Consider the following 12996-nt stretch of genomic DNA (forward strand, 5'->3'; position numbering starts at 1 on the left):
AAAGAGTCCATCAAATCTGTAAAGTATTTTCTTAAAAATCTACTGAATTTTATTTATATTTTGAAAGTACAGTAATTGTGTAATTAAGCTGGTAATATTTCTTATTTCCCTAAAGACAGGGTATTATAATGACTTCCATTATAAATATTCCCATAAATAATCAAAGATACTGTATAGATAAATGCAGGGTTGTTACTCCCAAAATCATAAAATAAAAATCTCCACTGGATAATCTCACTAAGTATTAAAGGTGCCGAACTACATACATCAATTATTTCATTGCACATGGGTTAATCAATAACCATCTGTTCTGACAGTACTTTAAGTCTTCATCAGAATCTAACTGTTAAACTGGAGTAAACTGCATTTCTAAATGCTTTTGGATATTAATGTCTAATATTATTTTAAGCAACTTACCTTTTGCTCATTGAGTATTCTAATCAGCAGTTCCTGCTTTTTAACAAGGGCACAGTAATTTCTCTGCTGCCTTTCCAGTTCCTTTATTTGAGCACTGTTGCTTGTCAGTGTACTTCTCAGCTCATCTAATTCATCCTAAAAAGAATTATAAACAAGTAAGTACTGTAGTAACAGCACAAAATTATAAAAAATATCATTCTTTATGCCATAAATATACTCTGAGATACAGGTAAAAGAAAATTATAGAATTAAAAGGCAATGGGTCAGTTAACTTTCACAGATAGGTAGCTAGAACTAAGGAACCTTTATCCAAAGGGAAATCAGCCCACAGAGACAGGTTATAGGAAAAGGTGATAAATAAATAAATAAATATGAGGGAACGGGAAATAAGGCCAGTACACCTGAATTCAGAAGCTTCAACAGAAAGCAGGAATAAATTTGCTCCTTGCTTAAAAATTTGGAGGTCAGAAGATTCCACAACTGCACTGGGCAAACTGTTCTACATTTTAGTTGTAGCCAAAATAAAACTGCTAGCAGACTGAGTAGTATTAAACCTGATTATAGAAAACTATACACTGTTTGCAACAACAGCCTGCACAGTGTTGCGAGCAAAAACAACTAGGTCAGGTAAAGAAGAGAGCATATTACAGAAAGACAGAAAATAACTGGCAATAAGCGATGGAAAATTATCCTCCTGTGAAGTAAATTCCTGGAAAACATGGGAACAGATTAACAGCGAACAGTTAAAAGCTCTGCAAGCTCACAAAAAGTGAGGAAGGTAACTGAAACATACTGTACCTAAGAACCCAGATGGTGCATTGAAGCTACCTTCCACCTGACTGACTTGACTGTGAACCTAAGATCAGGAATATATTTGAATGATACATTGGTCTGGACACAAAATGACATCACTTACTATTCATCTAATACTGAAACCTTAAGTAACCAAACCTCCATTTAATGGACAACCTTAAGCTAATTTATATCTCAAAGAGTTATATGTAATACATAAAATGAGGCTTCATTTGATTTAAAACTTCTCTTCAACTATTGATGTCATCAACAAATACCACACTTGAGCATACCCTATATAACAAGCTTAACTCTGATAAGAAGCCTCATTTTATTTTCCTACAAGGAAAACTGCATAGAAGAGATGGTTTTTTCAAAGTACCTTATGCTTCTTCTTTAGATCAGCAATTTGTTCTTTAAGGGTAGCATTATCAGTTCGTAAACGCGTTAACTGAGCACGAGATGATGTTGTGGCACTTTTTTGTTCACAATGACTCTGTTTACTACCCGCCAACTCCTGAAAATATAAAAACATGCAATTAAATATTAATGCTACCATAATTATAATAATTTGAACCCCAAATTATGGCAGTTAACATGTTCATCTTTAAAATGTGGATCAAGACACTGAAAACATCAAATTAAACTTTATCATCCCGTTTATTTAAACCATTCCTTTCCAAATTTTATTTTACAGATATAAAAAAAATGTGTTATTTTAAAATATCTCCCAAAATCTGCTTTGAAAAATTTAAAAAGCCTTTCATCAATGGACATAAACAAAATATAATTTAGACAAATACTCTTTCCTGTTCTGCAAAAAAAAAAAAAGGACTTACACACAATACATTAGAAAGTTATTTTGAGTAATTAATGATTAAACTTTGCTACAATTTCGTGGTCTGATGAAGGCCTTAGCTCAGACATCCAAAGAAACCAGTGAGATTCTGGAACCTTTCTTTATCAAGAATCTCCAAAGTCCCACTAAGTTTTCATGCCTCTTAATTTTGCATTCTCCCTTTCTTTTCTTTTTTCTTTTATTCAGAGACCAACATCAGCTTCTATTTCCTAAATCCTCTCAATGACATTGTCTTACTTTTCCAATTAATCTTAAGGCTAACGTGAAAATAAGGTTCCCTAATTTTGATGTCATGAAATGCTACAAAATATTTAGGACCAAAAAGCCTGTGCTATCAACAGAACTTGTACTACTGAAGAAATATATCTCTTATCACAAAAATCATCTGTAGTGTAGCAATCTTTGTACACATTGCCTTAACCAGCCAAAAGCCCAGCTGTCCATCTGTTTTTTCAAGTTTTCGTAACTAAAATATATGAAAATTTAAGACTTTTAAATTCTAATTACACATACAGTATATGGAATAAGAAAATAGGGAGATTTATTTAATACAAAAATCTCCCATGGAATAAGTATGCCCTTATGTACTAAAAATACAGAAAAATGGAAACACAGTAAATTGCAAATGAAAAGAAGCAGAGGGAAACAAATAAATATAGATAATAGCAGCAGAGAAATGTTTGGACAATTTTGGAAAATGAGTGTTGCTCTTAATACTCTGTGTTTGATGATGTCAACTGACATCCTCATATTCCAAACAGTTTAAATCCCAATTTTGTTAAATGACACTCATAGAAAATTTATGCCTAACTCCTACACATCATTTTGACTTTATTTTTGTTGTTTTTTATTTGAAAAAACAGTAAGGTACAAATATTCAACTTCATTAGAACAAGACTAGCAAAATACCATGAAAAATAAATATACATTTCTGGAAAAATCTCGACAGTTTGACAGTAAAGAGAATACAAGCTCTCTGGTACCTGGTGGTTTGACTTGTTGGTACTGTATTTTAATAAACAGGGATGGCAATACTGCAAATACCAAAACTTATGATGAATGGGCTCTGCGAGCAATGGTTCTTGTTCCTTATCTAAATAAAACTTAAGGAAGGTACATGTCAAGAAAATCTTCTGACAGTGGTCTATATCAAAATTACCATTGTTAGGAAAACTGGGGACCAACACTTGGCGTAATTTTGTCTAGACAATGAAGATCTAACCATTCAACTTTTTTTCTTTCTATTACTTTTAATTCACAACCTTGCTAGGGTGTTATCTCCAAGTCTGAATCCAGCCTGCAAGCTGAATCCTGAGGATATGACCCCCACTACCCCTATTTTCTCAGGATTCTAAAATTCTCCTTATTATCCTGGGTCAGACTAGTAGTACTCTCTTCTGCTGCTAACACGATTTGAGGTTTGTGCATCCAATCCTTTCCAGATTTCTCCGAGAGACCCTAGAACGAAGAGTGCTACTTCCATTTCAGCTTGCCATAGTCTCTTTATTTCCATCTTTAGATCTTTATACTTTTCTATTAACTCTCATGTTCCATTGGAACAGAAAACTACAGTATTCAGTCTTTGGCTGACTGTCCTCAATTGGGCACTGAGCCTTCGGTGCTAACTTATCTAGCAAGCAGCCTCTTTCAGTTGAAAATGATAGGTCTGTCAGTATTATACACTCATCAAATTTGCATCTTTCTTAATGACATTTTAAAGCTAACAGTGTACAGTACTCTAAATTGAAAGTAAAACAAAAATTTGCAAGGGGGGACTGGGTCTAAAACTTGACCACTGGCAACTCGAGAGTCCACTGTATTTATAACAACCAAATTGCTTTCACACACAAATAGTTCATATTTCTAACTTCCAAATACATATATACTTGACAGTAAGCTATCACACTTTAAATTCAAAGGTGACACATGAACAAAACTAGAAAAAATTTAACACACCTTGCGTAGTGTCTGACATTCAGAGGTAAGTTCTTTGACTCGCTCAGACAGATGCTTGTTAGATTTACCAAGTCTGGCCAACTCCTGTTGGGTGTTCTGTAGTTGTTTGGACATGCTGCGCCTGCTCATTTCAGATGCCTGCAAACTTGAAAGGGCCTCCTGCTTTGCTTGAGCCTGAAAACAAGTACAGTATGCATAAATTCAAGAGTAAATTTATTTTAGCAGTTCTGACAAAATAAAAAAATCATGAAAAATACCAAATTCAAAGTAATTTGTATTTTTCCTAAGATACGAAGCTGCACTTTCATAGATGGAGAACTAAACTATTCATTTCATTTCTGAAAACAATTTTCATTCCTAATTCAATTCAGATCCAAAGCTCTTCAATCATTAATCATAAATTTATGTTGTGAAAGCATATCAAGGTTTAATTCTGTTATACAGTAAAAGGTTTTGTAGCAACACTTGTAAATTTTCCAACTGACAAATAAATCCTAAAATATGCTGCAAAAACTAAATATTTTGAGAAATTTGCAATTAATATAGAAAAAACATTCCTACAACCAAATCACTGGAACACTGTGTTTTATTGTTACTTAAATACAATAAATAACAGGGGCCTCCATGCCTCCATAACCACTAATGTCTCACGTGTCTAAAACAGGATTTACTCTGATTCTCCAGGAATTGAGAAGGTTCATCTGTTCTCAAGGAGTGGGGACAGAGGAAACCTAAGAGTCTAATACCATGACCCCCTCCAAGGGACGGGGCTACTGGTATGTGCCTCCAAGAAAATCACAAGAAAAGGAAGACTCTCCTATGCAAACTACAACTGAAATGTGCAACATTTCTACAAGTAAAGGAGCTCCTGCTTGGAAAGCAGGGTCTTTACCTGATAGGGCATCAGAACAGTGATGGGTTGTTAATGCATCAGACACAGGAGTCTCCTGCCTATGAAATGGGATTGGCAAATTGGATAAGAAGTGTTGCCATACTGGCCACAAGGGAAGGCTTTCTCAGTACTGGGAACCAGTAGCATCAGGTGAAGGTCAAATGTGGCACACACCATGATTATTCTGTATCAGACAATAGCCTGTAAAGCACCTATGACACAAGAGAAAAGGATATTTACCACATGCACAGTTCCTGTATTGCATGAATGGATGAGAATTTTCTCTGTTGGACAATGCCAACCATGAACTCCCAACTACAATGAAAGATCTTCCAAGCAGTACGCTGATCAGTCCTGTACCTGCAGATCCAAATACCGAATGATACTAGAACTCACACTAACAGAGAGTCCTGCATACAATGTGCACACCATGGCAGAGTTTGCACAAGAAGCATCTAACAAGAGAGTTGTGTGGATATCACTAATGGATTAGTCTATTTAGACAGTACAGTATACAGTACCCACAAAAGTCCTCAAACTGTGCTCCAGTGATCTAGGACTGTTAGTAGGAAATGCACATAAAAAGGCATGGACACTCCCATGGGATCGCTTGACACATAAGCACATCCAGCACTCACCAGAGCTGCTGCCTTTGTGCTAGGACATAGGCCAGTTCTGTGATGGAACACCATGAAAAGAACAACAAATATGAAACCTGATGGTCAGCTTTCCAACTCTGCCTGCATGGTTCTGTACGCATAGGCTCTTCAGATCCCACCCAATCCCTTGCATACCTGAAGGCTACATAGGAGCAAGATTATACAGGTAAAGGTTGCATTAAAGAAACAAGTAAAAAATTTTTCTAGTATCCCTGACAAACTAAGCATAAAATTATTTGAATATTCAAATTTCAGGCTTCATAACCCAGTCGAGAACCATGACAGCACAGAAAAATGATGTCTCGACTCAATGATAACGAAAAAAAAAATGACATCAATTAACAACCTTGCCACTAAGCTTCAACCGATGTTTCCAGCCTCGGTCAGTACTCCTATATAGAAGGCAATGGTTTTCTCTTGGGAACAAACATCTCTTCTATGCAGACTTTCTTGCCATTGTAATCAGTCTGCACTAGATTTAGGCATACCAGTAGTTGTTTATATGATACATTTCCCATTAATTTTTACGAATATTCAGCAACTAAGAGTCAACTTTGAGAGACTTATTTGATATTTCACTGATTTCTTATAATACATTTCCCACAGCTTCATGGTACATACAAACCTCATTTAAATAAGTGATACAGTACTGTAGTACAAAAGCTGTATAATGATGCCAGCAATCAAAATAATGCAAAAATCTGTTGGAAAAATGACAAACAGTTGAGTTACTGGAAATGATAATTAGTACTATACATTGTTTAATGCTGGACTAATATTATGAACCTAAAAGAATTACATCAACAGCATCCATTGCCCATAAATCTTCAGTCAAGTATAATCTAATCAAAGTACATTTACAGTACAGTAATACATTTCGTAAAACTGCATCTGATGACAAATTCTAAAATCTGAAGAGAATTTTTGTGATTATGTATCACTTTAAATCCAGACTGGTTATATCATTTTAATTGAAGACGTCTGTGTGAGCAGTACAAATTAATTTTGTTATCACATGAGGATATCAATTACTCTCTTTTATTACAGATCCCAGCAAAGCTTTATCCATGTGACCTTTCTTTGTTTCCCTTAAATCACAGAAAACATATAAAGAAAACAATGTATCTTTGACAACTAAAAAAATTTGAACAAAAATCAATGAAAAGTTTGCTTGTAACTCACTTTCAGTACTAAACCATGCAAAAGAACATGCACCTTACTACATAACTATGAAGAGTAGACAGCTGTAGATAGAAATACATTCCTTTGCCAAGTATTGATATAGCATAAAAACAAACTTACATGTTTTTTGCATTCAGCTTGTTTGACATTCAAAACGTCAGTCAAATGTGAAACTTTGCTTGTTAGTGTTTTTATTCGAATCTTGGTTGACTGGTCCAGAAAGTCATCAAAAATGGCATCTTGAGCTTCATCAAGGTCATCCAACTCTTCACAATTTACTTTTTCTGGGGGTTCATCTGGCTCGTCTTTCTCATTCTGATGATGTCCAGTTGTCACTGAAGATGCACCAAATTCAGTTCTTACAACAGTTTCTGAAGGAGTATTTTTTTCTAAGGAGCAAAGGTTTTGTTTTTCGCTGTCTTCACTAACAGCTTCATTCACATCAACCCTGTCTTTTCTTGAAATCTGCTTTGAAACCCTACTTGGCTCACTCCCACTTTTTACCAGAGAATGGCCACTTTCTTTCAGGGTACCACTTTTCAGAGGGAAATTCTGCTCACTTGACACAGTACTCCCAGATAATTCAGCCTTGCTAACCTGTAAAGTAAGGAAATTCCAAATACTCTAAAGTTTAACACAACATTTACATTTCTAAATCATATTAGACAGAAACTCACTTCATAACTCACATGAGAAAACTTCCACCAGTTGATTCACTAAAGCTAACTCTTTAAATCACAGACCTGGACAATAGGTACACAGAAACCTATTTACCTTTACATCGAGTAAAAATTTATTATTCAACATTAGTGCTATAATCATGGAAGGCAATTCTATGAAGAACCTAATGACTTCATGATAAGGATAAAAACTGACTAACAGAAATTACATTTTCAGCTACAGCTTTTTAACACAACCTTCTCAGTTTATGTATGCCTAATCCTGCAGCCCTGCATCCTCAGGCACACACCACAGAAACAATAATACTCACCAACTGGCCAGGAACACATGCAGGAACCACAGTGTACCCTATCAACAAGTCACTGCTGTTTTGTCTAAATGTGTAACAAAAAGGGTGGGGGTGGGAAGAAGGTAATTCGTGTAATCTGACGGGCTGGTATCAAAAAGTTCTTTTTGGATGTCTAAATTTTTTTTGTTAACACATATTGCATGATTTTACATATGCTTAAATAACTACATTGGTGGGAGAGCTTCTTGTTAAGTAGCTAATTTCAACAGTCATGGGCTGTGAATTTTAGAACTTTTATTTCTTTCTTCAACACTGGGTTGAAACAAATTAATTTGAACTTACCATTTTCATATGACAAAGGTGCTGCTGTATTACCTGAGACTGCTATGGCTCCTAAGAGGTAGGAATACATTATGAGGTTAAAGGTAAAGATAAGGTAAGTATATCTTAGTTTAGGGGAATTATAAGGAACTCAAGTGTCAAGTACCTCAAATAAAACCTCACAATATGCTACACAATCTCCACAAAGGATAATTTAGGATGGCCTTGATCTTCACATTCCTTGTAAAAGATAATGATATAGCTACAGCCCAAAATGAAATAGTATTCTTCTCTGTCACAGCAATGAATCCTGGGGTATAAGAAAGCCTATACAGTACTATCTCACTTCTCTGAATGTGAAGTGCCAATAGAAATAGCATGTAACTCACTAACTTATATAGCTGTGGCCAATATTAGTAAGAGCATTGTCTCTACAGTTAGGCCCCTCAGAGATGCTTTATCTCAAGGTTCAAATGCTGGGGTACACAAATACTTAAATACCAAAGACATGTCCTAACATGGATGTCTTGGGTGTATAGGAAAAATCTCTTTCAAAGCTATGGCAGATGCACTGAAGTTCTCTTGAAGAGCTTAAGTCAACGGCTCTACTTTCAAAAACCTGGGATAAGGCAGACCTGCAGCCTTTAATGGTTGACACAAATAACTTCCTTGTTCACTCAAAAAAAAAGTAGAAAACCTGCTACTTTAGGGACAAGCTTTGAGGGGATCTACAAGAGTTTGGCTCATCTAGCAATAACCTCTGCTGCCTTCTCTGAGAACTCCCACTTAATGAGGTATAGCCTGATAACCTTAGCAAGTGAAGGTCGAGTTGATCATTGCTCAAGTAGTTTCTTCCACTTTGGTCATTCTTGAGCTACAGTATATCTACCAGCAGTGACAATTGATTTGGATACCATTCCTGCTTGGGCCAAAACGGAGCAATCATCATCACAGGTTGATTTAAATGACCTAACCTTGTCTGGGACCTATGTTATCAGGCATCATTTACCTAATCTGCCTGATCTGGGAAGGCTAGACAATTATTTGCCAGGGTTTTGTTGAGGGGTATGCAAAGATCTACCAACAGAGTATGCCTGGCTCAAAAAACATCAATACAGGTACTTATCACAAACACCAAAGGGGTTTTTAGAGGATTGTGAAGACAAAGACATACCCCTTCACTACCTTTCTTAGATCTTTTATATCTTTGGTTACTGTTACTGTATACAAAATTCACTGTGACTGTGTCCAACCCCTACACACTTCAAAAGTTAGTCCAGTACAGAATACTTACCTGCTACATACTGCACAATACATGGGAGTCTTTCTCTAGGACTGCAATAAAACTCTGGTATTATAACCACAAGGACTACAATGTCTTTGAGCTACACTGAACATTTATAAATATTTGAGCATAGCTTATATTAAACCTATGCAAATACTGAGTACTTTCTATAAACAGTAGGCTTACAATCTGCTAACCTAAGGCACAAAAATGCAACAACATAAAAAACTATTTAATAAGTTACGGCCAATATCCAGCAATTCGTAACATGATGAAAAATTCAAATATTACAGGGCAATATTCAGACCAAAGGATAATTAGGAACACCTTACAGGCATGGTACTAAGGATAAAATGATAGAAAACTAACAGCCTGAACTAAAATGAGATAAACAAATTGAAAACTATCAAAACAGGAAAGTGAATAGATGGCTATTAAAAGCAAATAACCATACCTCTAACTGACACCTAAAGAAAACCAGGCAGTCACTTTCTCACTACTATTAACATATAATGAAAAATTATTTATGGTACAGAATCCATCATAAAAAAAAAAATTTCAAAAATTTGATAAAGAAAAGGAACTGATGTTAATGAATTGTGGCAAATCAAGATGGATTTGTGAGTACCGTCTGTGATTCCCAGATGTACACCTGGCCCATGGGCAAGTGTTCTCCTATTTCAGTGGTGTCTATCTGGAGCTCCAAGGACTGCAAGATGAGGTATATGTATACAGTAGTGATAGGATATGTGTTACAGGTGATTTCAGGAATATACAGGTAATTCTGTACATAAATGAAAATACCGAGATCATGCATAAAACAAAGTTATTCTTCATCTTATCACTAACCACTTTAATGGATCCTTTCCTGCACAAGTTACGCATCCTCTCATCAAGTTCTCGGTCCAGTTGTAGCAATGCCTCATCTTCTGACAACATTTTGTTTCACTGATGTTTGATATCACCTGTATGAATAAGTAATTCTTTATTCTATTTAAGGTAAAAAATCACTGAAAATTCAGTATAACAGCAATAGCAAGATTGCACATAAAACAAGAACAGTTTAAAAAGTAAAAATGTGTATAGTATACACGTTTCAAGTCACAAAGATAACTTTCACGGCCCTATGGCAACAGATTACTGAAGCAACAAGAATCTGTATCATAAACACTGCAAGTTACAAATGCATGGGATGCAAACAATTCTGAGAAAAGGATTTCCTCAAAAACTTTTATTTTCTTGAACTAGCATAAACAATGCTCCAAAAACTAGAAAACAAAAAAAATTGCATGCTGGCCCTCAGTCAGTTTTAAGGTTGAGAATCCATTTACTTTTTTAATCATACAGTATTGGGAACATGAAGGATACACTATGAAACATTCACCATATCATGAACGAGTTATTTGACCTGTCTTACCAAAGGGCCAAAGAATGCTGCTACTTTGAACAGAAGATTGCTGTTGCCTGACAATTCCCACTTTTCTCTAACACAGTACATAATTACAACTGTCATTTAGTGCTTCCTGTAGACTTTTGGACAAACGAAAATTACTTATTTTTGGCTTTGTTTTCTGATTAGTATTTTCCTGTAGAAACATGCACTTGTAACCAATATGGTTTACATCGTGAAACTATACAGTACACCCTTTATTACAGAGACAATGCAATTTAAGGAATTTTATCGTTTGTCTTCAAGTTCTTTGTTGCCTATTGTCCTTAAATGTCAATTAATAACCTACCACCCAATAGTCTAAATACCTAAAGTTGGCAAATTAACTTGGATAAGAGGTTAAACGAGTCCTGCAATCTTCAATTCCACCTTTCTACCTGCAGACAGACATCATTTATTGCAGGAACAAGGACCCTATCAAGACATCATAGTTGGTATCCACACAATAGGACAGGACCATCCTAGAAGTTTGAAGAGCACGTAAACTGCGAAGCCAAAAGTTGAACAATATTGTTAGATGTTGGTAGCTATGAACTCTAACATCACAGTTAACCAGAATGGTCACTGCTGCCCACCTATGATATAGTACTACAAACATGAATAAAGGGCTTACGATACTAGTGTTCTACTATACTCATGTTCAACCAAAGAGATCTGAAGAGAAAGATATATGATCCCTCAAGTTCTTTTAAATCAATTCAGAAAAAGTTATAAATGTGGTAGCTAGGCTATACTAACCCACCAAACCTGCCAAAATCTGCAACTTTACATAGAAACCAGTGGCTTAAAATAGAACCACTCAGATTTAGCTTTAGCCTCTAGTAAATCATAAAAATGCCAAAGGTTGCCATACAGAAGCTAAAGCCACAAGGAGGCAAATCTTAGGGGCAAAATTCCTTAACTTCTCCTATGGGGAAGTAAGAAGCTATTTGACTGATGTTCCACTTCCCCAACTGAAGGAAATTCCTTTCATTATGTCATGCACAGTTCACTACAGGCAAAAATCAAGGTCTTTTGGCGTGATTCTCATGACCCAGTTGCATTCCTTCCCTTCTTTACCATATTTCATTCCACGAACAAACCCACCCTTTTTAGCTTTGTCTTGTTCCAGTATTCAAGCTTCACTTAAACCAAAACATCTGGGCCAGATAATAATAATAAAAAAAAAAATCATAACATTCCCCAAAAAGCTAAGGAGGAACACATCAATGCAGGACCAGCATCCTAGGTTAGGTTAGGATGCAAAACTGTAAACAGGCCTACCACTGTCCCACTTTGTGTAATGGAATACAACATTTGGGCCAAAGGCCAATCACTGGGACCTATGAGGTCATTCAGCGCTGAAAGGGAGACTGGGAGTAAAAAGGTTTTAAAGGTGTAACACTCACTATTGCATCGTGAAACAATTGTTAGGAGAGGGTTAAGGAAAGTAAGATAGAAGAAACTGAATATGATTGATCATGAAATTAAGAATGAAGGGGGTTACAGCTAGGGGCCTAAGGGACGCCTCAAAGAAACTCCTAGGTAATCCTTACAGTGGACTGCGTGGTGTGAAATGATCGGCACTAAACCCATGCATGGAACCACCCTTTGTGGCTAAAGTAAATGGTTAAGGGGGAGAGGGTTTGGGTCTATGGGACCACAGGCTAACATCCAGTTAGTTAAGAACTAGGCTACTTGCACTGACACCCTTAACCTTAGCCTTAACCTTAACTTCGGTTTCCACCTAAGGTCCCTCAACGGCCTAGACAAACAATTATCCAACACTCAGACAAACAATTATTCAACAGTCAGTTTGAATTATTAACTGTAAAGCTAGCTGACTCCAGGAACGTATTGTATGTGCAACACTTCCTTAACAATCTAAATAGATTGTTATAATTATAAACAATAACAACACCTGCTCGTTTTGACGTTTTGAAAATGCCACCGCAATTAATAACTGTTTGGTGGTATATTCCACTTCCACCTGACAGAGTAAGACCTTCTCTTTACTGTATTATTATAATTATTATTATTATTATTATTATTATTATTATTATTATTCCGAAGATGAACGCCGTTCATATGAAACAAGCCACAAAGGCTTCATTTGAAAGGGATACAGAAGATAACTAGACATACCTAAAGAAGAGAGCAGTTATTAGAAAAGCAAAAATAAATTAGCAGTTTAATAAATAAATGGATAATAATGTAGGAAATCATTGTTTGTA

General features: G+C 35.8%; 1 protein-coding gene across 1 annotated transcript; it reads right to left on the reverse strand.

Annotated features, from left to right (window-relative positions):
* Positions 1-422: 422 nt before the first annotated feature.
* On the reverse strand, positions 423-12747 carry LOC136846655 (golgin subfamily A member 5-like). Its single transcript, XM_067117633.1, has 7 exons — positions 12684-12747; positions 10183-10298; positions 6878-7354; positions 4025-4198; positions 1592-1726; positions 1216-1273; positions 423-552 (listed from the first exon to the last, which is right to left on the reverse strand). The coding sequence occupies exons 2-7, from the start codon at positions 10270-10272 to the stop codon at positions 548-550; spliced, it is 939 nt and encodes a 312-aa protein (XP_066973734.1). The 5' UTR covers positions 10273-10298; positions 12684-12747; the 3' UTR covers positions 423-547.
* Positions 12748-12996: the final 249 nt, after the last annotated feature.

The sequence above is a fragment of the Macrobrachium rosenbergii genome, chromosome 15 (assembly GCF_040412425.1).
Source record: "Macrobrachium rosenbergii isolate ZJJX-2024 chromosome 15, ASM4041242v1, whole genome shotgun sequence".
Taxonomy (NCBI): domain Eukaryota; kingdom Metazoa; phylum Arthropoda; class Malacostraca; order Decapoda; family Palaemonidae; genus Macrobrachium; species Macrobrachium rosenbergii.